The 27,972-nt window shown below is 50.1% G+C and overlaps 12 protein-coding genes across 12 annotated transcripts; 4 read left to right on the top strand and 8 right to left on the bottom strand.

Moving 5' to 3' along the window:
• Positions 1-826: 826 nt before the first annotated feature.
• On the bottom strand, positions 827-1,198 carry BO83DRAFT_393759 (uncharacterized protein; the record flags this gene model as incomplete). Its single annotated transcript, XM_025532990.1, has 1 exon — positions 827-1,198. One exon carries the CDS (start codon positions 1,196-1,198, stop codon positions 827-829), a length of 372 nt encoding a protein of 123 aa, XP_025382647.1.
• Positions 1,199-2,150: 952 nt separating this feature from the next.
• On the top strand, positions 2,151-3,253 carry BO83DRAFT_182087 (putative glucosamine-6-phosphate deaminase). Its single transcript, XM_025526479.1, has 2 exons — positions 2,151-2,331; positions 2,387-3,253. Exons 1-2 carry the CDS (start codon positions 2,329-2,331, stop codon positions 3,239-3,241), a joined length of 858 nt encoding a protein of 285 aa, XP_025382648.1. The 5' UTR covers positions 2,151-2,328; the 3' UTR covers positions 3,242-3,253.
• Positions 3,254-3,714: 461 nt separating this feature from the next.
• BO83DRAFT_383085 (betaine-aldehyde dehydrogenase) lies at positions 3,715-5,538 on the bottom strand. Its single transcript, XM_025532381.1, has 2 exons — positions 4,911-5,538; positions 3,715-4,816 (listed from the first exon to the last, which is right to left on the bottom strand). Exons 1-2 carry the CDS (start codon positions 5,390-5,392, stop codon positions 3,802-3,804), a joined length of 1,497 nt encoding a protein of 498 aa, XP_025382649.1. The 5' UTR covers positions 5,393-5,538; the 3' UTR covers positions 3,715-3,801.
• Positions 5,539-5,964: 426 nt separating this feature from the next.
• Positions 5,965-7,330, bottom strand: BO83DRAFT_458130 (uncharacterized protein; the record flags this gene model as incomplete). Its single annotated transcript, XM_025537124.1, has 5 exons — positions 6,644-7,330; positions 6,486-6,614; positions 6,358-6,453; positions 6,256-6,285; positions 5,965-6,232 (listed from the first exon to the last, which is right to left on the bottom strand). The coding sequence occupies exons 1-5, from the start codon at positions 6,832-6,834 to the stop codon at positions 5,965-5,967; spliced, it is 714 nt and encodes a 237-aa protein (XP_025382650.1). The 5' UTR covers positions 6,835-7,330.
• On the top strand, positions 6,720-9,209 carry BO83DRAFT_383086 (GMC family oxidoreductase). Its single transcript, XM_025532382.1, has 2 exons — positions 6,720-7,260; positions 7,343-9,209. Exons 1-2 carry the CDS (start codon positions 7,014-7,016, stop codon positions 8,722-8,724), a joined length of 1,629 nt encoding a protein of 542 aa, XP_025382651.1. The 5' UTR covers positions 6,720-7,013; the 3' UTR covers positions 8,725-9,209.
• Positions 9,210-9,307: 98 nt separating this feature from the next.
• Positions 9,308-11,153, bottom strand: BO83DRAFT_182392 (N-acetylglucosamine-6-phosphate deacetylase). Its single transcript, XM_025526480.1, has 2 exons — positions 10,525-11,153; positions 9,308-10,443 (listed from the first exon to the last, which is right to left on the bottom strand). Exons 1-2 carry the CDS (start codon positions 10,897-10,899, stop codon positions 9,544-9,546), a joined length of 1,275 nt encoding a protein of 424 aa, XP_025382652.1. The 5' UTR covers positions 10,900-11,153; the 3' UTR covers positions 9,308-9,543.
• BO83DRAFT_383088 (uncharacterized protein) lies at positions 10,872-11,477 on the bottom strand. Its single transcript, XM_025532383.1, has 2 exons — positions 10,987-11,477; positions 10,872-10,938 (listed from the first exon to the last, which is right to left on the bottom strand). The coding sequence occupies exon 1, from the start codon at positions 11,386-11,388 to the stop codon at positions 11,212-11,214; it is 177 nt and encodes a 58-aa protein (XP_025382653.1). The 5' UTR covers positions 11,389-11,477; the 3' UTR covers positions 10,872-10,938; positions 10,987-11,211.
• Positions 11,478-14,316: 2,839 nt separating this feature from the next.
• On the top strand, positions 14,317-16,045 carry BO83DRAFT_403582 (unc-93 family MFS transporter; the record flags this gene model as incomplete). Its single annotated transcript, XM_025533631.1, has 4 exons — positions 14,317-14,910; positions 14,968-15,575; positions 15,654-15,749; positions 15,817-16,045. 4 exons carry the CDS (start codon positions 14,317-14,319, stop codon positions 16,043-16,045), a joined length of 1,527 nt encoding a protein of 508 aa, XP_025382654.1.
• Positions 16,046-16,481: 436 nt separating this feature from the next.
• BO83DRAFT_403583 (S10 family peptidase) lies at positions 16,482-18,663 on the bottom strand (the record flags this gene model as incomplete). The annotated part of the gene is made up of 10 exons (XM_025533632.1): positions 16,482-17,048; positions 17,111-17,169; positions 17,236-17,389; positions 17,447-17,497; positions 17,562-17,678; positions 17,727-17,742; positions 17,790-17,913; positions 17,970-18,086; positions 18,148-18,252; positions 18,315-18,663. The coding sequence occupies 10 exons, from the start codon at positions 18,661-18,663 to the stop codon at positions 16,482-16,484; spliced, it is 1,659 nt and encodes a 552-aa protein (XP_025382655.1).
• A 732-nt stretch (positions 18,664-19,395) lies between these two features.
• On the top strand, positions 19,396-20,089 carry BO83DRAFT_403584 (uncharacterized protein; the record flags this gene model as incomplete). The annotated part of the gene is given in 5 exon segments (XM_025533633.1): positions 19,396-19,458; positions 19,606-19,658; position 19,815; positions 19,942-20,043; positions 20,063-20,089. The coding sequence occupies 5 exon segments, from the start codon at positions 19,396-19,398 to the stop codon at positions 20,087-20,089; spliced, it is 246 nt and encodes an 81-aa protein (XP_025382656.1).
• A 165-nt stretch (positions 20,090-20,254) lies between these two features.
• On the bottom strand, positions 20,255-23,385 carry farB1 (putative C6 transcription factor (Ctf1B); the record flags this gene model as incomplete). Its single annotated transcript, XM_025534993.1, has 3 exons — positions 20,255-22,759; positions 22,855-23,045; positions 23,087-23,385. 3 exons carry the CDS (start codon positions 23,383-23,385, stop codon positions 20,580-20,582), a joined length of 2,670 nt encoding a protein of 889 aa, XP_025382657.1. The 3' UTR covers positions 20,255-20,579.
• Positions 23,386-27,249: 3,864 nt separating this feature from the next.
• On the bottom strand, positions 27,250-27,892 carry BO83DRAFT_182477 (uncharacterized protein). The gene has a single exon (XM_025526481.1). The coding sequence runs from the start codon at positions 27,651-27,653 to the stop codon at positions 27,327-27,329; it is 327 nt and encodes a 108-aa protein (XP_025382658.1). The 5' UTR covers positions 27,654-27,892; the 3' UTR covers positions 27,250-27,326.
• Positions 27,893-27,972: the final 80 nt, after the last annotated feature.

Raw genomic sequence — 27,972 nt, forward strand, 5'->3', positions numbered from 1 at the left:
GTAGTCGGTTGCAAACGTCAAAGAAATGTGGGCGGACAGGACAGGCGCGCCGGCGCCGGCAGTTGATACCAAGCTACCTCTTGCTTTAGCTCGCAAGCTTCATGGATCAGATAAAGCCCGGGCGGATCGGAGAGGGAATCAGATGATGAGTGGCCGGTTGAGCCAGCCTCCGTCCAGTCCAATTTCCCAGGATGGATGGGAGGTCCTGACTAACAGGCTAGTACTTACTTAACTACCTGTCTGTCTTTCTGTCTGACTGAACTGACAACGGGTGTGAAGGAGGCCAACAACTCCAAGGGAATGGAGGTTAAGTTTCTAGAAGTCAGGGTATATGGCCTTGTAGACCGAGCTCTAAAGCCTAGGAGAGATCCTTTGGGAGGAGATAGATCATAGATGGATGATGCCCATCCTATTATTGTCCATCTAGTTGTAGATAGAATGATAGTCGAATCAACATGGATGGCATCCTTCCTCCCTGCACCGGGTCTTCGGTATGTGCTGGAAGAATAATGTTCCGTTGGATAATCTCGTGTGAAGCGCTCACGTGGTGTACCAGAGATACATTCTCATTACAATACCGAAACAGTGACAGATGAAAAGTATTTCCAGTCTGATACATACCGTACGTAGTCTCTCGGACGGGTATTTTTGTACCATACCTTACCAACTGGTCACAGCGTAGGGAACCTGGAGGGTTGCATGGGTCTGTGACACACAGGGCTTGTTTCCCCGGTTTGCCGCGATGGCCGAATGCAACGGCAACGCCCGCCAACAGTCTTTGAACCAATAGAATGGAACGGAAGCACTGGGACGCTGCCCCGTCAGGTTAGGCGCCCCCTCCCTTCAACTCTTTATCAGTGTTATCATCAGCATGATAGTTAACTAGTAGTATCTTAGTAGTCACTAGTAGATATGCCACACCACGGTCACCTGCCTCGGGGATGTCCTCCTTGGCAAGCTTCTTTGAGCATCTACTCAAGCCGATTCGCCCCATGCCACCCCCTTCTGCAACATCACGTTGCTGCTGCTGATGATACCATTCGGTGACAATCGCCTTTCTCATTTCACTTTTTTTTTTTTTACCTCCCTGTCTCTCGGCTAACCCGTTCAGGTTCTTTTGCAGCTGCCTTGATGCTAATGCAGTACTCTGATTGGCAGCCTCATAGGAGTCATAGTAAGTAAATACTACTAATGACATATCGATAAAATAAGATAAAATGATGTGATTACCAGTACTGGAAAGTGCTGCGTCATTGGACAGCTACTTGCCTACCAACCTGATACCTGGGAATATACACTGGGTGAACAATTTTCGGCCCACGCAATATCATGAGTAAAGACAAACCCTTTCCCTCACTCAAAACGTACTCTTTGGGTGTATCATAGCGGCGAGGTCGTCGTCATCACCTACCTTAATGGTAATCTCGGCGTTGACTCGATGTAGATCTCACTTTGAAAGTCTACTAGAAGTACTAGTAGGAGTAGTACCCGACTATGACACGGTCTGAGGGAAGGTCCAGCAAGTCCATGTATCATTCTGTCACACTCCACATGGTCGATCGATCCAGACCTACCGGACAGAATGGGAACTTGTACTGTAACAGAGCCATGGTTGGGATGGAGTTGCCGGTCTAACAATCATTATTAACCTCCCAACGGTACCCTGCCTCATTCTTCTTCTTCTTTTCCTCTTTGCATCTCTCAGAAAATATCCATTCCCCTCCAACCACTTCTCTACCACCTCTCCCCTTCAGTCCTCCTTCTCCTTCTTCTCATCTTCTTACCTTTGACCTTCTTCATACTCATTCATATTTTCTCATCACACATATATTACCCATTTCACATTCCATTTCTTTGTCCTCGCTTTTGTGACACCCCTCATTGCTATCGCCCCTCCATCCTTATCAGTGACGTAGTTGTATTCCCATCCTCCTTCGGATTTCTTCCATCATGTATGACATCCGTCCCCGATAAGCGGCTTTTCTACATTGATTAAAACTAATGTCCTTCTTTAGGAGAGTAATTATTAGGGAGACTAGCCTTGAAGCTTCAGAATACATTGCAGATTACATCATCAGTATGTCTTCCAGAGACCATCGTGTTTTCATCATATTCTTCATTCTTTTACAGAACAATTAATTTCTCTGCTATATCCATCCACCTGCTAATAGTGTTGTTCTAGGTCGCATAAAGTCATTCAAGCCCAGTGAAGACCGCCCCTTTGTGCTGGGGCTCCCGACTGGTAGTAGCCCTGAGATAATCTATAAGACTCTGGTGCGCCGGCACAGGGACGGTGATATCTCGTTCAGAAATGTCGTAACTTTCAATATGGTAAGACTTCGGAGCCCTTTATTCGAGCAGGGTTTAATTTGCTAAACCAAATTAGGACGAATATGTTGGACTGCCTCGTGACCATCCGGAGTCCTACCACAGCTTTATGTACAAACACTTCTTCTCCCACGTGGATATTCCGCCCCAGAACATTAATATCCTCGACGGAAACGCACCCGATCTCGCGGCTGAGTGTTCGTCCTTTGAGGCGCGAATTGCTCGCTATGGCGGTATTGAGCTCTTCCTGGGTGGTGTGGGTCCAGACGGGCATATCGCTTTCAACGAACCAGGCTCCTCTTTGAGCAGTCGTACTCGTGTCAAGACCTTGGCATATGACACAATCTTGGCTAACTCGCGGTTCTTTGGCAATGACTTGGACTTGGTGCCGCGGAGGTCACTTACCGTGGGTATTCAGACTATCATGGATGCTCGCGAAGTTGTCATCGTGGCTACCGGTGCTCACAAGGCTCTTGCTGTGGAGAAAGGCCTGGAAGGCGGCATCAACCATATGTGGACACTCTCAGCGCTGCAGCTACACCCATATGCGCTGATTGTCTGCGACCGAGATGCAACCCTGGAGCTAAAGGTTAAGACTGTCCGCTATTTTGAATCAATCGAACAATCCGGGACAGATGCACGTACTCAGGGTCCGCCTCTTGTCTACAGACCCAGGACATACGTTCCTGCCCCAGTGGGTGTCGGAAAACTCCAGCCGTCGCACATCCCTCCTCAGAAAGCACCCAAGGACCTCCGAATCAACACAGAACTCAACGCATCGGTGGAGGATGAGGAACTCACACCGGACAGCATGTCTTCACGTATGGTTGACTCGGCGATTGGAGGGCTGGATTCGACTCTGAAGGGAGACATGTTCTTTGATCACATGGGATCACGGGTTGCATCGCATTGAAGGGGGGAAAGGTCGTGAGAGATTCTACTCCGAGGGCAGTATTCGATCGGTTTCGGAATGTTGGTAGATGGTGGCCAGGGGTGGATAAGATTGAATCGTAGATTGCGCGAGAGTCATTTGCTTGAGACTCATTTTGTTTATTCTTTCGGTTGGCATCCATTTCGCGGAATTGATAGCTAGACGTGCTGTCTCTTTGCGGTCATGCATTGGGAAGTTCTTTTTTGTGCCCGGAAAGATACTAGATGGATTTACATGGCGTTTCAATTGCTGAACGAACATAGATTTGCCGAGACTGTACAAAAAAGACGAATGAAATGTTATATATACATCGGTATGTTGTCTGATCGTTAGGGGTATCGTCCCGTTACAAAGTGGGGGTTTACGAAAAGATACTAGTCAGTAAGTGATACTGGTACTACTAGTATGCGAATACAACCAGCACACTGACTATTCGCATAGTAACATTCCCAGCTCTGTTCGATAGATATATGTACTTCTTATTCATCTTTTCCTATAGACATCCAGACATATATATAGACGGGTCGTTAAACATACTTCATTTACAGTTTAGCAAAGACGGTGGCGACGGAGCCGTTCATGTCCACCAGGGTGCTCTTGTTCCTCACCCAGGCCTCAATGCCGCGACGACCGTTTTCAACACCCACACCGCTGTTCTTCCAGCCTCCGACAGCCATCTCGGCCGGACTCTCGCCCCAGCTGTTGATCCAGGTGATACCAGCCTGCAGTTGATCGATGACACGGTGGGCCAGGTTAAGGTCCTTGGTGAAGACACCAGCAGCTAGGCCCAGCTCGGTGGTGTTTGCCCGCTTCACCGCCTCCTCGACAGTCTCGTAGGAGAGAATAGACATGACAGGACCAAAAATCTCCTCCTTGACGATGCGCATGTCATCCGTGCAGTCAGTAAAGACAGTGGGTCGGACCCAGTATCCGCTCTCCAAGTCCTTGGGGACTTGCGGCTTGCCCAACCCACCATACAGAAGGGTGGCCTTGTCCGTCTCGATTCCGTGACGGATGTAGGAGGCCACCTTCTCCATGTGGACGCCTGAGCTCAGGGGCCCCATGTTGGTGGCCTCATCAAACAGAGGTCCGGGGCGGATGTACTGCATCTTCTCCAGGAGGCGCTTTTCGAAAGCAGCCTTCATGCTCGAGGGAACAAAAACACGAGTGCCGTTGGTACAGACCTGGCCAGTGCTATAAAAGTTGGCCATCATCGCACCATCCACGGCATTATCCAATTCGGCGTCAGGAAGAACAATGAGGGGGCTCTTGCCTCCAAGCTCCATGGTCACGTATTTCATGTTGCCGGCAGCAGAACCAGCGACTTTCATTCCAGTGGACACCTGGCCTGTGAAAGAAACCTTGGCAATCGTGGGGTGAGCAGTCAGGTAGGCGCCCACGTCGCCTGCACCATACACAACGTTGAACACACCTGCGGGAAGACCAGCTTCCGTGTAGATCTGGGCCAACGTCTGAGCGTGGAGCGGGGTGAATTCACTCGGTTTGTAGACCATGGTGTTTCCAGCAGCCAAGCATGGAGCGGATTTCCACAGTGCACTGTATATGGTTTGTCAGAATCCCATTGAACACTCGAAAACCTGATTGGAAAAGGGTCCTATCAAGATTCAGAAGGACAGGATGTTGTTCTTACATTTGGATAGGGTAATTCCATGCGCCGATACCCGCGCAGACACCCAACGGGGCCTTCTTTGTGTATACCCAAGCATCTTCCCTCAACTGGGTGGTCTCGCCATTCAGACCACCGCCACCAACCAGGTTCGCATAGTACTCCAGGACATCGGCACCAGTGACCACATCCACGGTACTCGTCTCCGTGTAAGCCTTTCCGGAATCGAGAGTTTCAACACGAGCAATTTCATCATTGCGCTCACGCAGAAGGGCAGCGGCTTTCTGGAGGATGCGGGCACGAGCGATAGCAGGAGTTTGAGACCAGGAAGGGAATGCCCGGTCGGCAGCGGCGATGGCCGAGTCTACATCGGCGTGAGCGGCGACTTGAATATCGGCCAGTGGGGTAGCGTTGGAAGGGTTGATGGCTTGGAAAGTCTTGCCGGAAGTGGCGGGCTGAACCTTGCCATCATAGTAGAGTTGACGCGTAGGGAACGGGAGGGACATGGTTGGAAGGGTGAGCGAGAGATGATAGAGAGGGGAGGAGGAAAGAGAGTCGATGAAGTGGACTGTAGAACCACTGAATGGAAAAGAATGGGGAGTCAAAAAGGTCCAGAGGGGATAGAGATAGATATGATAAAAGTGAGGGGAGGGGAAAAAAAGAGATGTTTTCAAAAAGTATTAGAAAGTAAGAGAAGCATTAATGTACAGATCAGGTACCTCGGCGAAGCGCCTAAGCCGAAAACAGTACTTCATGGCTACACCGCCAACCCGATGATTTGCTGGAATGTCCGATGATGTAATCCGGCAGGCGGCGATCCTTTTTCTTTTCTTCTTCCTTTTTACCTTTATTTATCATTATTTTCCCACCTCGGCTTTATCTTCTTGATTTGACGTGGTAGATTTGGGGAGATACATACTACTTAGTGTAAACTACAGAAGTCTGGCGGATTTCTTGGATTGACAAGAGGACCTCTTCCACAGTAGGTCGCCGGGATGGGTTTCTGTTGTATGAAAATCCAGGTAGGAGATCTATTAGATACTTACTGGCAGGTGATATAAGTTGAGTACTCAGTAAGCTATGGCTCAATGCGGTATCTGTATACAGGCCCAGCCTTTTTCTCTCCCTTCCCCTCTCCCTCTCTCCCTATCGCTTCTTTCCTCCCCTCAACTTGTTCCAACTTTCGCACCAAAGCAGGCAATCCGATCCCGGGATTCGCCTCGGCCCTGCATCTCCGATGGAAATAACCGTTGGTTAGCGCCCAACTAGTAGGCGGGATCGTGGCGTGTCCTAGTGTTTGGATCTCGTGTGGAGTGCCCGCCCGGTTACCATCCACGACGGGCAGACTTCGGAACTTCACCGTGGCGACTTGTTGTTCCGCTGATTCTGCGGTCCAACTCTTATTCCCCCATATCCAGATGTATACTACTCTATACTAAGACGTAGTACGAGACCGGGTCATCTGATGAACACCTGGCTAAATCTTGGGGAAGATTGAGTAACAATCCGGGGGATGAGTAGATCACGTAACAGTTTTGGCATGCCAAAGCGCTTACGCATCCCGAAACTGACCAAAGATAAAAACTTTTGGTTAAGAACTTTGTTCCGCCTTTGCCGTGAGTCTTGGCTTTGACTAATAGACCCACCAAATCTCTGGTCCACCACTCAGAAGCCAAGATTGATTGAGAAAAAGATGCGGTGGAGTAAAGAGATGTGGGTCCTGTTTCTCTCCGGAATGGGTTTAGAAGAAGACCCACCCGGCAGAAAAGGGAAAGAATGGTGAGAAAAACGAGTGAGAAAGGAACAAGACGAGGCCAAACAGCATAAGGAATACAGAAAGATAGGGAAGTGAATGGATGAATGGATGGATTTGATGGCCTGACGGTTCAGCCTCAGAAACCACCGCATCTCTTGCTTGTCCTGCAAAATTTAAAACCCCCAATTTCATCTCTCCCAACTTCTCTTTCCCTCTTTTTCTCTACTTTTTCCTCTCTCCATCGCGCGTCCCTCTTCTTCTCCTCATCCTTATCTCTTATCCTTCTTCCCCTCTTCTTCCATAATCTCCTCTCCTTTTCTGATCTCCCCTGCATCAAAGTAATTCACATCCCCTTATCTTCATCTTTCAAAATGGCCACCACAAACGAATTCCCCGCTAGCGATGTCAACAGCTACGACTATGTCATCGTCGGAGGTGGCACAGCTGGCTGTGTCATCGCCAGTCGTCTGGCTGAATACCTGCCCAACAAGCGCATCCTCATCATCGAGGGTGGCCCCAGCGACTTCATGGATGATCGCGTGCTCAACCTGAAGGAGTGGCTCAACCTGCTTGGCGGCGAGTTGGACTACGACTACCCCACCGTTGAACAGCCCATGGGTATGTTGTGAAACCCCTCCCCTTGCATCCGAACAACCATCAATCGCAGATCATCCTTCTCATGCCCTATTCTACTTTACAGGTAACAGCCACATCCGTCACTCCCGCGCGAAGGTTCTGGGCGGTTGCTCCAGCCACAACACCCTGATCTCTTTCCGTCCCTTCGAATACGACTGCAAGAGATGGGAGCAGGCCGGCTGCACTGGCTGGTCTTTCGAGACCTTCACTCGCGTTCTGGACAACCTGCGCAATACCGTTCAGCCCGTCCACAACCGTCACCGCAACCAGCTGTGCAAGGACTGGGTTCAGGCTTGCTCATCCGCCATGAACATCCCCGTTATCGAAGACTTCAACAAGGAAATTCGCTCCAAGGGTGAACTGACCGAGGGTGTCGGTTTCTTCTCCGTCTCTTACAACCCCGATGACGGTCGTCGCAGCAGCGCCAGTGTCGCTTATATTCACCCCATCCTTCGTGGCGAGGAGAAGCGTCCTAACCTGACTATCCTCACCAATGCCTGGGTTTCCCGCGTCAATGTTGACGGAGACTCTGTGACCGGTGTTGATGTGACCCTGCAGTCGGGCGCCAAGCACACCCTGCGCGCCAAGAAGGAGACCATCCTGTGCGCTGGTGCCGTTGACACCCCCCGCCTGATGATGCTGTCTGGCCTGGGACCTCGCGAGCAGCTGTCTGGCCTGGGAATTCCCGTCGTGAAGGATATCCCCGGTGTGGGTGAGAACCTCCTCGACCACCCCGAGAGTATCATCATCTGGGAGCTCAACCGCCCCGTTCCCCCCAACCAGACCACCATGGACTCTGACGCTGGTATCTTCCTGCGTCGTGAGCTTCCCAACGCCAATGGCTTCGACGGCCGTGCTGCCGACATCATGATGCACTGCTACCAGATCCCCTTCTGCTTGAACACCGAGCGTCTGGGTTACGACACTCCGGTCGATGCCTTCTGCATGACCCCCAACATCCCTCGTCCTCGCTCCCGCGGTCGTATCTACCTGACCTCGGCCGACCCCAGCGTCAAGCCGGCCCTGGACTTCCGTTACTTCACTGACCCCGAGGGCTATGACGCCGCTACCATCGTGGCTGGTCTCAAGGCGGCTCGTGAGGTTGCCAAGCAGTCGCCCTTCAAGGATTGGATCAAGCGTGAGGTTGCCCCCGGCCCCAACGTGCAGACCGACGAGGAGCTCTCCGAGTATGGTCGTCGTGTTGCCCACACCGTCTACCACCCCGCTGGTACTACCAAGATGGGTAACTTGACTCGCGACCCCATGGCCGTCGTCGACCCAAAGCTGAAGGTCCGTGGCCTGAAGAACGTTCGTATCGCTGATGCCGGTGTCTTCCCTGAGATGCCCACTATCAACCCCATGTTGACTGTGTTGGCCATTGGTGAGCGTGCTGCGGAGCTCATCGCCGAAGAGGCCGGATGGAAGCGCGAGCAGCCCCGTCTGTAAGCGCATGGCCATTTCATCCAAACCGCAAAATCAAAAGGAAAATGAAAATAACGTGCAGGGAGTTGATTATGGAACGGCGCATGCATGACCCAAGCGATTGAGATTTTTTCTTTGCATGTGTAGTCTCCAAGTGAGGGCGTTAGCTTCGATCGACAGATGCATGCATATGCGATGGAGTCGGCTTGCCTTACATGATTTATGATTGATGATTTTAAAGCGAAGAAGAATCGCCAGATCAGGGGAAGGTTCATGGATATACAGTTATCTGTCCTTTGTCTGAAATCCTGGCTTGTCTTTTTGGATGTTTTGGTTGCAGTTGCAGTACCATTATCCTATGTACAGTGTGATCTGGGTTGTCATTTATCCCAAGTCACGATCTGCTTGTATTATATAGCGCTGGCATGTTGCGCAGGAAGCACCAGACATATTGAAATGAATAGAAATAGAGTTTATTTCAAATATGCCTAGTACACCAATGTAGAAACAAAATAGATCTTCATTAATGAACCGAAGTGGCCTGTATCTATCATTGACATTCTATTTACCATCCATGTGGGAGGTCTACTTTATCCCGGTCGTTTGAATGAGCCAAGTACAAAAAGAAAGGTAATGAACAGAGCCCACGAGAGCCCACTCCATGCAAGTCTCTAAACCGACGCGAGCCAAGAAGGAACGAGCAGCATAATCCAAACCAAAACTCCCAAGCCTGCTAGAGAGATCGAAATTCGAGCGTAACGCATGAATGAGTAACAACCAAACAATTTCTGCAGCGCATAACTCGTTCAGACAGCGTGCGCGCAAGTCAAAAGGCACTGCATCTTATTTGCCGGTATCATAGATCTTGACTCCGCGCTTCCAGACTTGTCTCACAGTCAAGGTGGGGCCCGAGAAGGGGTCCTCCTCATCATCCAGCACAAGCAAGTCCGCATCCGCGCCACTCTCCAGGGACCCCTTGACGCCCCGTAAACCCAGAAGGCGTGCGGGGGTGGCGGAAGCTGCGTTGAGCGCCTCGGCTGTGGAGGCGCCTGACCAGCGACGGAAATTGTTGACGCACTCAATGAGGGTGGCTGAGCTGCCGGCGATTTTGTCCGAGCCTTCGAGGGTCAGCCGGGCGCCGTTCTTGATGATGCGCTCGCCATTGGTCCAGTCGTAGATACCGTCGGGGAGACCGCATAGCTTCATGGCGTCAGTGACGAGGATGAGGCCTTCGGGGTGGGCGTTGTAGGCAATGCGGATTGAGGTGGGATGCAGGTGAATGCCGTCGGCGATGACGCCGTAGAATGGTCGCGGGCATTCATTCTGCCCTAGGAGGCCGAAGATACCGGGGTTCCGGTGATAGAAGGGGCGCATTGCGTTGAAAAGATGCGTGATCATGGTGGCGCCTTGCTGGGTGGCGGTGAGGGCTTGCTCGTACGTTGCGTCCGAGTGGCCAATGGAGTAAATGATGTCCTCTGATGTGAGGGAGGGAATGTTCGGCAGCATGTCTCCAACCTCAGGAGCTGCTGTGATCATGCGCACTGATTTGAATGGGCCGGTGAGGTTGTCTTTGCCATAGCAAGCGATGACATCTTCGAAGCATGTTGCTGCACGAAGAACTTCTGTCTTATGCACGCCATTACGACCAGGGCTGATGAATGGACCTTCGACATGAGCGCCTAGCGACTCCGCGCCATCTTCGGCACGATGGCTCTCTCCAGATGCCCCTAGCGATGGAAGTACCTGCGTTCAAGAATGAGCCTCTTTTGCCGCTTATTTTCGGTTTACTGGTATTCCGGAGGTGTGGGGGTAATTGAGACATACCTGCCAATAGACTTCGGGGGTAGAACTGACTACCGTCGGGAGGTATGAAGTCACTCCCGTCCTGGCAAGACCTTTGTTAACGGCCCGCAGACCTTCATCGTATAGTTCTTTCGAGGCCTGGGGAACGGAGAAGTCGAAGCCCTGAGCACCATTCAACTGTACATCGATAAGGCCGGGAGCCAAGATGCGGCCGCCTAGGTCAATGACCTTATCGGGGGAGAGATGTAATCCATAAAAGGCTTCCTGATCCTTGAGAATCTTCCCAGAGATTGAATCAATCCATACGTCTTGCTCGACGAGGTCAAGTCCCTTGACAATACGGCAGTTGGTGAATTTGGTGATGCGGGGCAGGGAGGTGGATGTTTTGCCAGGCATGTTGGGTATACTTCGAGCCGCGCCGCGCTCACAACCAGACTTGGGGGAGTCAGTCGATGATGTGAGGGGAGGGGAGAATAGACTGACGGATGGACGGATGGATGGGCTGTCCGAACTACTAGGAGATAATAGGGGATGAGACGGGACGAGAGGAAGAGGAAATCGTTGCGGGGTAGGAGGGAAATTGGTAGGACATTATGAATGAATGAGAAGAGGTGGAGGGAATACTACAAAGTACATGGTGACATTGAACCAGGAACTTAAGGATGGGGCAAAGGCAGGGGCAGGCAACGTGGACAACAAGCTCGATCGCTATGATGATTGTGCGGTTGGCCTCGGGAAAAACGGCTTGGGGTAATTGACGTTGCCATTCCCATGGTTGGGGGAGCGTGATGGGGCCGGAATGTGACGTCGATGTGTAGAGAGATGACTATGGATCGGACAGGAAGTAGTAAAGGCGTAAGATAGAGGCGGACGACGAGGTGACATTTTTCCCCGGGATCCGTCCATGGTTGGCAGTAAGGAGTTACTCCGGAGTGGGCTCTTGAGGGAGATAGCCGATGGAGCAAGTGACTATAGACTTGATGAATTAGTCTATTTAGACGAGGAAGCAGTCCGAACGAAGCGAATTGATTTGGGGAGAACTACACAATTTGATAGGCAAAAATTACTGGAGTATGTATGTGGTGAGGTCATGTTGCATAGTATTGAGCTCCCTATCTCGTCTGTCTCGTCATAATCAATACTGACCCGAACAAACCCCCGTATCTTACAGAGTAGAGAGTGAAACCATACATACCGTACAAACAATACGGCAATACGGCAGAGATACTAAACAACGTCTGAATTGATACATATCCACGTGACTCAGGGTACTTGCCTTTTTGGGACACTTTGAATAGCAGACCCCAAACAGGAAGGAAAAGTATTGCTGTTTGTCTGCATGCATGCATTCATTCATTCCTTCCCATTCCATTTCCATTCTCGGACCTTTCAAGCTTCTCTTTCTTCGAGTAAACACTCCTATTTACTATTTACTCTCTCTCTCTCTCTCTCCCAATCCCTAGGATTCTTTCACTTCCACCTCTCTCTTTCTTGTCTATTTCCCTGGCTATCCTTTCACATCCCCCCGCTCCTTGTGCTTAATCTGTTTTTTTTATTTTTTCCCTTCCTCCTTCTTTTCACTGTGCTTCTTCTTATCCAATGGGTCACTAGGTTCGGTTACTGGGTCCGGTCCGACTCCACTGGGCGGGGAAGACCCAAGAAAACCCTCATCGGTAGCGAAAGCCACCAGCGCAGGTTTAGCGGAGCGGGAGAGAAAAAGAGGGTCAAAAAGAGGAGGGATTTGGGTTCTTGGATGCTACCTCACGACGACCGTACCAGCAAATGAGCCGAATCGTCTCCCCGCATTCGGCTAAGCTTCGAAGGAGCGATGTCACCGTTGCCTTTGCAGCTCCGCCGGGTTGAATCAGGATGGCTCCATGGCCAGATTAACCACCTTGAGGCTGACTCCGCTGACTCTGGGTTTGTTTGGTTGCAGCAATTCGTCTGCTCCATCGGCCTTGCCCGCGCGCTCTCCGTCTCTCTGGTTTGTTCTTCAGCACCAACCCTATTAACTATGGATCCGATGACGGATGAGTTAAACCGGATTATCGATCCTATCCAACTGACATCCAGTCGATGGATTATCAGTGAGAAAGGTCCGTCCGTCCTTTCCTTTCCTTCCTTTTTTCTTTTCTGCACAACAGTTCCTCTTCTCCCTAGCTTGTTCTGTGCTATCACTCCGATTGCTTTGCTCCATTCACATCTTATTATACTCCTACTATATCTCCAACCCAACCCCTGGAGATAAGCTTCCCCTCCCGTGATAACACGCAACTGGTCTTGGGGTCTCGACCATTGGCCTCGTGGTTGTCATTTGGCAAACTTGCATCAGAGGTGCATTGCTAGTCTGATTAATTTCCTTGTCGGATCTTCGAAGGGCTACTACTTGAAATTCAAAACATCCAGTGTCTCTTTTCATTGTTATTCCCTTGGCCATTGATTGGGTCATTATTTTTCTGTTACCTCCGCCCTTAATCTTTTGAGTTGCATCTCCGCATTTTCTATTTCTCTTACTCATCTTTTCCCCCCTTAGTTTTCTATCTCGTTTTGACTTTTGGGTCGCTTGGGGTCGAGTGGATCGTGTCGATTGTTCTTTTCTCCATCCTGCGACTGATCGGGTCCCCGCTAGAGTCAGTCGGAGACCGATGATTCGTTGTGGTGCTTGACTATCTCGCCGTCTGACCACGCCGTCACTCACTAAACGAGTAAGCTAGTTCTTCTAGTGCGTCTTCTGTGCCCACCGGCTTGAGGACCCAGAGATAAGGTACGACGGCTTTTCTTGTCTTGTCATCCCATTGACTTTTCCCAAGCTCTATTGGGTTTTGTGCGTTGCAACACTGGCGTTGAATCGGCTGCTTGTCTATCTGGATGTTCTTCGTATCGTGGAGCTACCTAACTCCCTTTTCCTGCCTATCTCTTGTGTGTCGTGTGTCTTCCTCCTCCCCGATGATGGCTGTTATCACCGTTGTCTCATCCTCCCTACTCCCACCGTGGTATCCTTGCCCAAGTTGATCCCTCACCATCGGCGCACTCTCCTCGTGGCTTAGACTGGTGAGATTCCCCATCAGCTGGATGTTACGATTCATATCCGAGCCCCCGGAGATAAAAATAAGCCAGAGCCCCCATCGACCTTAATTTTTCTTTCCACACAATTTATCATTACCACAGCTGCAGCTTGGGCCAAGGGTTTCACGCTTTTTTTTTTTCTGCCTGCGCCCGTGACCAGTCACTGTTTTCCCTTTACTGGGTTCTGTGCCCACCCCTTCATTCTTACCCCGGATCATCTAAGACATCCTTGCCTGATCCTGCCTTTTTTTCCCTTCCTCCTTCACTGCCATAAGCCCAACCCTTTTAAATTTAGTTCTCTGGGTCCGCCCCAGTGCGTGCTACCAGATTTCTACATATTTTGGATCGCTGGCTCCTCCGTCATCCTTCTCATTTCCCCCGGGGTAGTTCCGTCCTTTCTTCTCACAGTGATACCCTTCATCCCATTTGCTTTCCTCCGTTGTATCAACTTCTTATATTTCTTCTCCTTCTCTTCCTCTTCCCCCCTTTATCTTGTTTTCGTTATTAGGTGTCTCTTCCATCTTTCCCTCAGCCACCACTCGTCCCGTCTGTTTCCCTGCACGCACCTTTCTACACTGTCACTGTCTATACCTGCACATACATGCCATTGATCCCGTCTACATATGCACATACCTGCGCATTCTGAGTACGCCTGCTGACCTGCCGAAAAGCCGCAAATCAATTCACCCCATCTGCCATTGTTCTTGGGGCATCTCCATACAGCATTGAAGCTGTCCATCAACGACAATGGCTTCCACTACAACGGGACAGGAAGACCTCCATCATGAGAAGGAAGTCCCCGCGGTCACTTCCGATCCAGAGGCCGGTCAGGAAACCCAGCTCACTGGTAAACCCTGGATGTACAAGCCATTTAAGATCGGTCCCTGGTCGTTGCCGTACTATGCCTCCCCAGAAGCCCAACTTCTGCTGGTCTCCTTCGTGTGTTTCCTCTGCCCGGGCATGTTCAATGCAGTCAGCGGTTTGGGCGGAGGTGGTCAGCTGGACCCCACCGACGTCAGCGATTCGAACACCGCTCTGTACAGCACCTTCGCAGTAGTTGGTTTCTTCGCCGGGTCCATCGCAAACCGCATTGGTCTCCGCCTGACTCTCTCTATTGGTGGCTTTGGCTACTTCCTCTATGTGGCTTCCCTTCTGTCGTACAACCATAACAAGAACTCCGGCTTCCTGATCTTTGCGGGCGCGCTACTGGGTGTCTGCGGTGGTCTGCTGTGGTGTGCGCAGGGTGCGGTCATGATGAGTTACCCGAACGAAAAGGAGAAGGGTAAATTCATTGCTATTTTCTGGGTGATTTTCAACCTGGGTGGTGTGATTGGCAGCTTGGTGAGTCCTTTGGTGATTTACTCCAAATGGTAGTACTTTTCTGACCCTGGTATACAGGTACCTTTGGGTCAAAACCTGCACTCTGAAGCTGGTCAGGTGAATGATGGCACCTACATCGCTTTCATGGTGCTCATGGCGCTTGGTTTTGTCCTTGCCTGGGCCCTCTCAGACTCGAAGTATGTTAAGCGCAAGGATGGCTCGCATGTCATTGTGATGAAGAACCCCACGTGGAAGTCCGAATTGAAAGGTCTCTACGACACCATTCGGACCGACTACTACATCATCCTGTTCTTTCCCATGTTCTTGGGGAGCAACTGGTTTACTGCCTATCAATTCAACAGTGTCAATGGTGCTTTTTTCACCATCCGGACGCGGGCCCTCAACAATCTCCTCTACTGGCTTATGCAAATGATTGGCGCATTTGTATTCGGCCAGATCCTCGACTTGAAGTTCCTTACCCGCCCAGTCCGAGCCAAGCTTGGTCTTGGACTCCTTTTTGCCCTCACAATGGGCGTTTGGGGCGGTGGTTATGCCTTCCAGAAGACATACACACGGAAGGATGTCGAGGCAGATACCGACTGGACGACCAGCGGCTATGTAGGACCCATGTTCTTGTACATGTTTTATGGTTTCTATGACGCTGCCTTCCAGACCTGTGCATATTGGTTAGTGCCGCTGTTGTCTCTTATTTTTGGCGGCTGCGCTTATTGTATGCATTTTACTGACTGATACGGGCGGTGTAGGTTCATGGGTTCACTGACTAACAACGCTCGAAAATTGGCCAACTTCGCCGGCTTCTACAAAGGCATCCAGTCTGCTGGTGCAGCTGGCATGTGGCGGTGAGTCCTAGAAGCCCCCTCGCTCACGAATTTAGGCGTAGAAGCTAATAAATATACTTCGCTGCAGTATGGATGCCGTGGGAACCCCTTACATGACGGAATTTGCCTCCTGCTGGGGCCTGCTCGCCGGCAGTCTTGTCATCGCGTCGCCCGTAGTGTTCTTGAAGATCAAGGAGCATACCGACGTCGAAGCGGACCTCAACTTTTCGGATGAGACCGCTCAAGAAGTGGGTGTTCCGCTGGAAGACCATCCTTCCGAGAAGAAGCAGGAGCCGGAGTTGGCTATCGTGAAATGATGACTAAGCTTTCTTATATATACACACATTCCATTTCAGCGGAAAGAGGTTGCTGGAGTTCTATGATGGCCAGGCATTAGCCTCTGTCTTTTTGGTGGTTGGTTATGTTTTATTTTCCTTCCTGTTATTTCGCTGGATATCCCTGATCAGATTGGGTTTTGGAGCGTATCACGACATCTAGCTGAGGCACAATTACGTTAGCCACAGCAAGTTACGAATTACCGTAATGGACCTAATATGACATGACTCTTTATGGTCGCTGCAAAGTGTTGCAAGAACACCTGATAAGTTGTAGGACGACGTCGTGGTAGGATAAATCATCTTGAAGGCAAACATGTCTAAGAAAGCTTGCGTGCCACTCTGTTAGGTTAAGGACAAGTATCGGAATAAATAACACAACATTAGCCATGTCAAAGAAGGAGATTTCCCCGCAATCCTAGTCGACGGTGGTACTTGACGCTGTGGACAGTGGTACGAACGACTGCGTGTGTGTAGCTTGCGCAGTGCCGTTGGTAATATAGTCTGGCCAAATCTGAGTTGTACCCGCTGCAATATCCCATCCAAATAAAGTACGGTTGAACAGCTGCAACGCTGCGATCGGTTGATAGTATGGGACCTCATGCCCGGCTTGATATACGCGGGTGAAAGAAAAGTTGCCATACTCGCGCGTCTCCCCGTATTCAACCCCATCTACCGTCATGGGTGTGTAACCCGCTGCACGGAACTGAGATGCATGGGTGTAGTTCACTGCGAGTGAGATGGCCTGACCACCGAACCAGTTACAGATATAGTCAGCATCGCCGTAGATCAAAGACACGCGTACGGGAAGTCGGAGGATCTCTTCGAGGTCCTCGATGAAATTTGGCCATACAAAGTCGCCGGTCTGCTGGAATGCGTAATATACGTCGCTGCTGGACTCGGTGTAGTTGATGTCCACGCCGATAGCATCCATGACTGAGTCTTTCTTGAGGTAGTCAACGAAGTAGGACGGCGGGGTCGGGTCCTACGTAGACATATTAGCTGTGTCCCTGTTCGGAAAGTGCAATCCTTATCCTTGTCACTTACATTGTAGGGGTGGCGAATATCATACACGCCACGGCCGCCAAACTGGTAATAAGGCCCTTCTGTACAACAGCTTAGCGAAGCCCTTCATCAATACATCCCTGCAGGGAAATTGCAAAACCACTCACCAACATTGTCCCTGCACATGTTGGCTGCTTCTGTACATATAGCATAATCAGCTAGCGAGGTTCTATTGGTCAGTTTACACAAAGAAACCTGATCCTGGCATCCATTGGGCATCGTGTTGGCGAACTTCATATAGTTGTACACTGTGTCATTGAGCTAGCAAGTATGAGCAAGGTTGATATAAAATCCACGAGGTGCGGATAACAAACTTACAGCTTTAATTCCATATGTATTGTTGACAGCAAATTCCGGGTAGTAGTTTGCCTATTCATTGTTTTAGCGATGTTTCTTACGTCAAAGCCTCTGCGCGAGCTGCATTTCTACACACCTGAATGGCGGCATCAATGATGCCATTGATAATCCCGAGAGAGTTGAAATTGAGTTGGACTCCACTCACTTCCCCGTTAGCAATCTTCGAGTTTTGCTCGTAGAAATGATTGAAGAACTTTGGTCATCAGCTTCATATATGTGCATCCAGAGGAGAAAAACCTACAGCTGGTCCATAGTGTCTTGATCAAGTCAGCATACGTCAATCTGATCTGAAAGCTGCACTCACCCTCCGTAGCTCTCCGTCCAGAGGTTGAACTCCTTGGACTTGACTTCAGAATCCAGCTGTGACAGGCCACCGAGGAAGCCTTGAAGTACCTCCCAGGTTGCGCGTGCAGCGATATCGGTCGTGTCTGTAGAATAGGAACATGAGGAGAATGCTAATTGAGAGTCATACCAGACAACTAACCGATGATTGTGGCATCAATAACTGGGTATCGACCCTGGACTCCAGCAAACGAGGCGTTCTCGGTGACTCCAGTAATTGGGTTCAAGGACCCGGCCTCGGTTTCACTGTAAGAGAACCCTTCGCAGATAAGATCGTAAGCAATGTACTCAGGATGTATCAAGGCAGCAGGATTTCATACCCACGCCGAGGGGCTGGGACAAGAAAAGGAGATTGGTGACTTCGTTCCAGGAGTACTGGTTGATGATTGATTCGTACTCTGGGGTGATGTGACACGGACCCAACTCTGTTGTGAAAGCGTCAGAATTTTCAAGCTTTTTGTCCTTTCCGCCTCGATATTTGGCCAACCTTCGAAAAGCCCAATCAACGAATCGCTTCCAGGACCACCATTCAGCCACAAAGTCACTGGATCATTCTCGGGATCACGACGTGACTCAAAAAACCAGAAAAAGGTATGTGATTCTGGCGAAAGATCGACATATCCGGAATATGATTTGACTCCGGGCGTCGTCTCACAAACGCCTTCGGTTCCTGGTTCTTTATACCTGATGGTGACATTGTTCGGAGTTTTCATCGATTTGACGCCAGTGGGTGCTTTTGGTAACTGCCTTCTCATCGTGGAGGACCATTTATTCTCGGGCGTAGCACAACTGAGTGCAGCCAGGGCCAATAAGTGCACCAACTGAGAGCCGCGCATGGTGTTGTTGAATGCAAGGACAGACTCAGTCACAGCTATACCTAGTTAAATATCTTCGAAGATTGATTCTATACATGCACCGCAAGCCACTAGAGGAGTCCTTTCAGGGAGAAGGGTCAGCGAAAGACCGATGGGTGGGGGATGCCATCCCCAGCCAGGGCTTTATATACTACATCGTTGCATGAGTGACAAAGTTTGAGAGAAAAGTCGCAGGCCCACATGGTGTGAGGGGAGAATAATTCATATCCAGTGGATAGAAGATACATGCTGGCGGCAATTAGCAATGCCGTGCAGCTTGCAGAAGACAAACACTATTGTGTGGAAACGAGGTTGTATCCCGCCGCCGTTTCCGGCCTGATCGGTGAGGCGTCAGTTAAGCAGCTCAGCATCTCCTCCAATAACCGAGGCGGAAAGGAATTACTGAGTAGGAAGAGGAGGGGTGGATGGAGCAGCCGAACCCTGCATGAGAAATCCCGTGGTCAATTTGCCAATAATAGTGATAACACGCTGTCTCGCTAGTGCTGTACCTTGGTACTTAGTGTCTTGGTTTGGATTCCGTGCCTCACAGGACCTGGTTGAATTGGCATTGTGACAGTTGACTGATCGAATCCGTGCCCGGAATGAAAGGCTATTGAGAAAGGCTTGTGACTCAGTCAATGTGGTATCGGGGGCCCAACTTCCTTGGCGGGACAGGTATTGGATGATGGTGGAGAGCTATTTGTTAGTTACATCATGGCAGACGCTGTGGCTGTGAATGAGATGATGCAGGGACCGGGATTGAACAGGATGATTCAAGTGCTTGGTGCGGGGGAAGAGGCCAAGAAAAAAGACACAAAACAGGAGAAGATGTGCAGTCCATCGTTGAAACCAATGACAGGTGGAAATGAGCAAAAGAAGATAGAAGAGAGAGAGAGACAGTAAATGAAAGGATGATGGAGGGAGAGACAGACAAGACGGGAAGTGCCTGACCCAAAGCACCTGCCTGATCGGGACTGGTATGCACAAGACCTCCTCTCCACCACTAGTAGTACTTCATGACCACGTCTTGGATCTCCACTTGAGACAACAAACTAGCACAGACTGAATACGTGGATGGTATACAGGTGTATTAGCCGGTCCGCTCAAGTTGCTGCGACTGAGCAAGTTTTGAGGGTATGAGTACGGTTTGTTCCACAACCTCCTATCAATAACATCTTGATTGATCCCATCTGCGGGTGTTTGTTTTTTCATCCTAGTAGATAATACTCTCCATATGCTGTCAGATTCTACCGTATGGAGAGAAATATGAACCGACCGTATCGACTCAACAGATGCTACACAGAATTGACGGTGACAAGAAGATCCCTCCCAAGCGGTCAATGGGTGGTGCTCACTGCAAGGGTGATCGGAGCAGCAGCAGCAGCAGCAGCAGCATAGACATACCTGAAGAATGCCCGGCAAGGGGTGGTCTACAAGAAGTCGAGATCCTCTTCGATTCATCGATCTACCTGCTTCCCTTGTTGACAATTGGCCGCTTGCCAGCCATACAGAGTTCAATCAACATACACTACTACATCTCTCCGACGAAGCTAAGTTTACTATAACCCGAGTAGCATGCGTTAGGTCATTCATTTTCACATGTCGTACTTTTCGACTCTGTATGTACATAAAATGGGAACAATTGCCCCGTGCAGGGGGACAAATCAGGCACATGAAGTACATAAGAAATAAGCATCAACCGATCCAAGGTTCGAACCCGGTACGTAAAAGCCCGTGAACGCCAAGCGCCCATCTCCCTTTGATGCACACATATGTTGTAAAAGGGGCCTATTTCAACAAACGGCCAAACAAGATCGCCAAGAGCAGTGCAGAAAGCAAATGAGTTCTAAATCATGGCACAAACATGAAACAATGTCGCAACAGTGTTTCCAAGCCGCTTAAAGACTCAGGCCGAGTTCCGCATCGAGGTCGGCTGCGAAAGTGTTCATATCGTTCCGTGATGCCGCAGCGCGATCGTCGGCAAGTTGTCCGTCTCCCAAGCTGGCCAGACCAACGCCTTGTTTCTCAGTATCGAAGCCCATGATGTCGGAAAGATTGTTCATGGTACCCAAGCCGAAGCCATAGTTCTTCCCATTACCATTCCCGGTATTCAAGCCATCATCGGGGGCAAGGAAGTCCGCACCGGCATCGTCAAAGTTGATCAAGGCATCGAAGTCGTTCTGGGTTACTTCCGCATCATTCGCCAGATCCATGAGCTCACTGATGCTCAGCTCCGAATCGAAGTTGGGGATGGTAAAGGCATCCTGATGATAACTGGGGTTGATGTTGCTGGTGCTCCCATTCTCGCTACCGTCGGAGGGAGGGGGCGTTGATGCGAACTCGGGACCGCTTTTCTTGGGAAGCTGGCTGGCACGTCTTGCGCCGTCGGATTTCGGATACGTCAAGTCAGGGATCTTCTGCGCGAGAGAGTCGGGGGGTGGGGTCAAAGTGTTGACGCGTGCTGAAGTGTCAACTATGCTGCTCGTCCGTGCCTGTACATCTTGCGGCGCTACTGTAAGCTGAATTCCGGCCTTGCGAATGGCAGCCTCCAAAAACGACGTAGCGAAGTCTGCCGATGCATAGATTTCTCTCAGACGTTGTAATATGCGCATGCACTGGTAGAACCGGTGAAGGCTGGTCATCCGAACGTTGTGGTCACTAGACTTGATGTCGAGGAGATGAATAATCACAGCGGGAAGTAGGACCGTAACGCCAGTTGTAGGGAAATAGCGGGTCAGGTCTAGGCTGTGTAGATCCTGGGCAATATTTGTAATCTCGATCGCAGCAAACCGCACCTTATTCCTAGAAATCTCCTGTAGTTCGGCGTCCATCGAAGGGAACGGGATCGCAGGTAGGACCTGAGGGCGATGGAGAGCGCTGGATGTGGTCAAATAAACCATCTTCAGGAGTGCACGATGAGAATGAAGAACTTCCTGCGCCTCATTTAACTTGGAGGGCGCTGCGGGGGCGTAGCGTATCTCTGTCGGAAGGTGGGCCAGCCAGTCTTCCAGCTCCTGATCACAACGACGAACCTCGAAGGTCTCCGCTGCTGATTTCTTGGGTACCAACATCATGGTGGTTTCCATCGTTCCACCAAACTTGTGGCTTAGAACCGAATATTGAGCCGACAGAACATGGCTCACACAGAGACAAAGTTTGGCCTTCTCAATGAACATCAAAGCCAGCTCTCTCTGATGGCTCACGCTCTGAAGAATCTCCGAGTTGCCTACCATGCTCACAATCTCCGGCGAGAAGGGATGAAACTCGAAATCGTCAAGAGTCAACATCGGAACATCACAGTCATCGTCCTTCACGCGCATGGGACGTCTCATTCCCAAGGCGATCAGACGATCACGCGTATATGTGCTCCACCAAATCCGTTTCCACATCCGCTGGCGCCGGACATCCATACGGGAGTTGCCGGGGTCACGATGCAGGCCAATGGTATGTGCGAGGGACAAGCTCACACCCATCCAATGCCAAGTATCCTTCTGGTCATCAGGCGTCTCATACCAGTAGGTCATTAGCAGTAATGATTGGACGAGAGAGATTCGGTCAACTTCGTAGTCGAAATCATAGAGAAGTCGTGCGCGCTGAAAGAAAGCTTTACGAGCTGCCTTTCTGGTGGGGTATCCGGCAGCGTGGAGATGCTTCAAGTCGATAAAAGCTGTGCCGGCGAACATCACGGCTTGGAATAACAATAGGCTCATACGGCGGATGCCATCGTTTTGAACGATCGTCTGCAGGAAGTCTTCTAGGTCAAGGAGGGGCATATAGGTGTGGACGTAGTGGATGTAGCTTTTCAGCAATTCATTGCGTAGTCCCACGTCGGGGACAGTCAAAGCTCCTTTCATGGACAAATAGTCGATGTCCTCTTTTTGCAGACGTGGCGGCAACCCGCGGATGTAGTCTGGTAAGACAACACCGCCAGACCTGGTATTGGCAAAGGAAGGGTCCAGCAGCTGTTGAATCTGCGAAGTCACATGGTGCAAAGGAAGCGTCGCTGGGACAGCGGGATTCGGGGCCATTCTTCTTCGATAGCGATCCCCGGAGCCAATTCTGTTCGCTTGGCTTTGATCTGTACAAGTACGCATTAGCATCTTATCGAAAATGATACAGTGGAGATGGGTCATTTGCCACGATCTCCGAGACTAATCGAGGTGGGATACGAACATAAAAGATGTGGCATATGCTGCCCCTGATCTAGATCTACAGAGCGCTGCGAGGGAGAAGCCGGGGCCATATCGGAAAGGCCATGACACTCGCTAAGTCGCCTGAACAGACTAGCCCCGTCATCGGGGATTTCTGCAGGGGATTGAGACAGCTGATGAGGGTTTGCATTATCGACCTCAACACGTGATTTCCTGAACAGTGGCAACAAAGCGCGCTCGTGGTTAGCCGGCACTTCTGTGGAGGGAAAACGGAAGACATGTATTCGACGTAGACGAACTTTCTCCTCTTGCTCTCAGTAACAATGCACTCTACTTGGTCCAGGCGGCAATTCGTGCAGGGCGAACCATTTTCGACCACATCACACCGCACTTTGCGAGCCCGACAGCAGCAGCACGCCTTGGACGCCCTCCGTTTTACAGGGCGGGCATTGGCGGGCAGACCGGCAGTGGAGGCTTTCCTCTTGGATTTGGCCTCGGTTTCCACGGTGGATTGAGGGGTGGGAGAAGTTGTTGATACAGCAGTGTTAGTCATTATGCAAAGCGTGAATTCAGTTGAACCAAATCATCCGTGAGTAGGCCAGCCTTTTTGTCGTATCAATGGTGGAAGAGGAATTGTAGAGAAACGGCGTGGAGAAGTATAGCGATAATCAGAGTAGGATAATCAATGCGACTTTCTTGGTAGATAATTCAAAGAGGATTATAGGTAATAGGACAAAGATGGCAAGGGTAGGAGTAATGAGTAAGTAGTAAGAGCTAGAACAAGAGAAAGGTGGAGGAAGAGGTGTGTAGTAGGAAAAAGGAAATCCAGAACGTGACCCAACAGAGGTAAAAAGTAACAAGAGTGGAGAGGGTTCCTTTTGATTTTTATGTTCCTTTTTTTTCTTTTCTGTTTTTCTTTTTTTTTAATTTATTTAAAATAAATCCATACAGGAATTAAGTTAGAGAATCACTTTCCGCCGGAAGGGGGAGAGAGAGAGAGAGAAAGAGAAAAAAAGGAATCACAGGACCACGTTCCAATCTTTTCGTCCAAAGGGACGAAAATCGAGACATGACTTGGGGCCGGGGAGGAGAATGTTTAAGTACGATTGAACTAGTGTCAGTAGCAGCAGCAAATGTCGCAAGTGCCTGTTCCAACCGTCAGTCAAAAAACCAGTCAGTCAGGAGGCGTTGGCGTTGGGGATGATGAGCCCCAGATCCACTCGCCATAGTCGCCTCCCCCAGACCAGAACCGTGGAATTCCGCCTAGAAAGTGGAAACCCAATGGCGGACGGTGTGCTCCGTACTAGACTTTGAGACTAGGGGAAAGGAAAAAGAGGACCTGACCCGGGTTAATCATCATCATCCTCATCATCGGGGTTGTCATCGTCGTCGTCAAACCGCGCCGGGGGATTTTAGTTGAGTAGTGAAAAAGACTCTTGCTACCTATCGTGGACTAGACTATACTCACTAGTCACGCTGGCCAGAAAAGAAGGCCGGCGCTAGTGCGGGTCTGTATTTACCTCAGACCGCATCGACTAGTCCCTTTTTGGGGGGAGTTGGAGGCTTGGGAAAAAAAGGAAAAGCGGGTTCCAGTCGGAGTGGTGGGGGAAAGAAAATAATAATCTGAATTTAATAATAATAATACCCAAGAAAAAGACACAATCAGATTACGGATGTCTTTTTGAGCCAGTCGTTGCGCATTGCTTACTGTACAAACACCCCCACTGGAGAGGCCAACGACCATTCAGAAATCCATGACTGTTTGTAAAGATCCACCACCAAACGCAGGACCCCCTCCTCCTCCGACCAAAACAAGTTTAGTGAAGTACTTACTAAGTATTTAGTGGTTTCTACCCAGTTCCTCAGCTTCCGTTCCACAGCCGGTTTTTTTCTCAGTGTGTAAACTACAGTAGGGAAGTAGTAATTTACCCATTTCAGTCAAGTGAACCAACTCCCGTCCCCTTACTCCGTATTTTCCGTCCTCTTAGCCCGTCCCCCCTCCCTCTCTTCCTCCTCTTCCCCACCACTACTAAGGAGTAGCAACGGACCCAGAAGAAGACGATGGCAGTTTTCCATACCCGATTGAGGGGGGGGGGGGGGGGGGTCTCCATCGGCCCGGTCACGTTACTGGCCCTGTCCGCCACAACCAGTCATCGGCAACTTGGCCACCACCGGAGGGGACCGGGAGCAAATTCAAGATCCTGCCATTGGTCTGAACTAAACGTGCTATTCCCAATCCCCATGAGACAAGACACAAGACTCTGGAAACCTTTCCCCATCGGGTGTTTGCAGTGGGAAGCTTTTATTTGGTAGAATATTCCTTCGCGACTACTTTTGACCCTGGGACATCCTCAAAACTCTCATGGCGCTATTCTTTTGTGCAGGGATGCAGCCACGGGGCGGTATACATACGGAGTGGTGCGGTGACTTTTCCGGAGTCAGTTAGTTAACTAACACACACACACACACACACACACACACACCAAGGGAGGATGCGTCATATTTGGTTTCGGAAAAGATTCCGGCTCTTGTGATTTTTCTTTTATTTGCATGCACTACTCGCAACTCTGGACTGGAGATGCACGGCGTCTCAGAAACTCGGGTCTGCTTCCGTCGGCTTCCCTTCCATTGCCCCCTTTTACGTCAGTCAGTCAGTCAGTCAGGTAGGCTCGAAAATAGTGATTATTACCAGGATGTAAATCATTCGGCTCTTTGTCTCTAATAAGATTTTCTCTCCCGCTGGATCCGTATTGCAAAGCGTAAGTTTACTACTGTGTGTTCTTTGATCGGGGATCGGCCCCTGCGGTACGGAGTACAACATCAACGATTTCCCTTTTGCTGAACAGCCGAGTATGGGTCAGCTAGCCAGATACCACGGAACCGAGGCCCGTAAGCGCTCCGTTTAGATTATCCCGTATGCTCTCTAGTTATCTACCATTCCTTTTGTGTGATATACAGTGCGCGTATGGTGATCTCGGACTAGGCTGGATTGCTCTGCGCTATCGGAGCCTACCTCGATGATCGTTATAATAAGACACACACACATGCACAGCGGTCCTCTTTACTCACGAATTCATTTTGTTGATGAAGTGTCGTCTCCTTGGTTGGATCGCGCTGAGGAAAACCCTCTACGTATGAGTCAGTAGTTAGCCATTGTCACAACACAACTATCCGTTAGATAGAATGACTTGGAAATCTTGCAGCCTGCAGCTTGTTTGCACTCGATAATTCGATGACCCATCCAGTGCGGACGGTGCATATGTCATGCGGTCTCGAAGCCGGAGGCAGAGAGGACTACGTCTTGAAGTTGGTGGAGAGGGAGTGGACTTATGACGATCATGCACATATCGTTTCCCCCTGTTGAAAACTTAGTAAGTTACGTTGTAGTACAGCAGGGCCTTTTTTGGGGGGGAAAGGAAGTCAACTAACCAGGTATCATTGCCAATGCATCAGGAATTAATAATGGACTAGGTGGTTGTCGCTGGCCTACAGCATCCAGACCCGGGAGAGACTAAGCCCAGTTGCCAGGCGCTATGCAGCATGAGGGATAGGAGCAGGGCAGGCCCGCCCGCCAGCTGCCCAATGTAGGATCGCAGCCGATCCCGCATGCCGATGGAGGGGCGAATCGTTGGGCCGGATCAAACCTGGGACGACACTGGGAGTTGGGAACGGTATCCTGCGGTTTAGTTCGTTCGGGGGATTAATTATTTGGACAGAATTCAATAAATGCGGTCACTGTTTGGGAGACCCACTGAAACTAGGAACTGGAGAAAAGCGGGAGTCCTTGGATTCGGCTCGCCCGCCGCATCGAGACCTAGTAGTACTCTCCGGATGAGTCGTTTAGAACCTTACAATGTTCCTCCTTACGCATCGAAGAATATCATTATTGAAGAAAACCCCTCAAGAATTGTAGCAGCATCAGAATTGTAGGTAAACGTCATTAATAGGAGCAAATCGACGTTTACTTCTGAATGTAGGTAGCGTTGAATGGGTCGTGAGATGGTGCTGGTCACAGACTGGGGCAAAATATCGCGCGGGTGGATCGGCCCCAAATTCTTGATGCTGCTGGCGCTGCTGCTCTACACACACATATTGTGCATGCGAGTTGTCAGTCAAAATTCATAGGAGCAGCAAAACAAATCATCGCAGCAATGGGGTGCAAAGCACACCTTGCTCTAGACCTGGCCACTAGGCTTTACGGATGAATAATATTAATCATCATCCAAACCCTGCGTGAATTATTACCCCTGCAATGTGATCTCCCCGAATCATATTCATGGAAGGAGTATCAACCACAAGCTCATCCACGTGATAGAGGGTCCGATGTCACGCTTAATAGTGCCGACAACCGGAGGAGACAAACCCTCTCGCAAGGTTACAAAGAATGTTCTGTTGGCGCTGTCCAATAGTTCCGTCGGAAATTGCGAGCCGTAACGGCCCAGAATCTGAGCGGGTGACCTGTGAGCTCGCTCCCCCCAGACGGGATCATATTATCTAGCTGGCGCCCGAGTGGAGTATTGGAGGGACCAGCAGACTACTGTGTAGTAGTGTGTACGTATTGCCAAAGGCTATTTGTGGCTTGAGAAGAGGTCGGGAGAGCAGCGAGGATCGGAGGAAAGAGCTCAGTACCCCACAAGTAGAGAGAAAGGATGGCGCACTGGGGTAGAGCCAGGCATCTATGATGAGCTTAGAGCCTTCCGGTTCCCTCCAGGTGGATATACCAGATAGCTCTCTTTCTGTTTCATGTACAGTGTCGTAATGAAGGGTGGCATGGAAGGGCGGTTCCTTGCTGTCAATGTGTGCCATCACAACATGCTGCATGCCGCTACTGTGGGAAAAGCCCTACACCTATATGTGATTGGTACAGCTTGTTGTAGTCAATCAGTTCATGCCTTAATTCCTGATAAAGAGTGAGTAAGGCACAGCACTATAACGACTTAGTAATCTTAGACACCTTCCTATTTTAAAAGTGCTAGCCGTTATAGTTTGTCCAATTTCACATGAATATTGTGTACTCACCCTTTATCTCGCAAGCAGTACTACTAGAAGGTAAAACAACGAGATTTCCATGCCGTAATTGGAGATTAATTGACTGGACCACGATGAAAATACGGGGGACCCAGCAGTGGCTTAGTACTTA

This window comes from Aspergillus eucalypticola (genome assembly GCF_003184535.1).
Source record: "Aspergillus eucalypticola CBS 122712 chromosome Unknown BO83scaffold_41, whole genome shotgun sequence".
NCBI lineage: Eukaryota > Fungi > Ascomycota > Eurotiomycetes > Eurotiales > Aspergillaceae > Aspergillus > Aspergillus eucalypticola.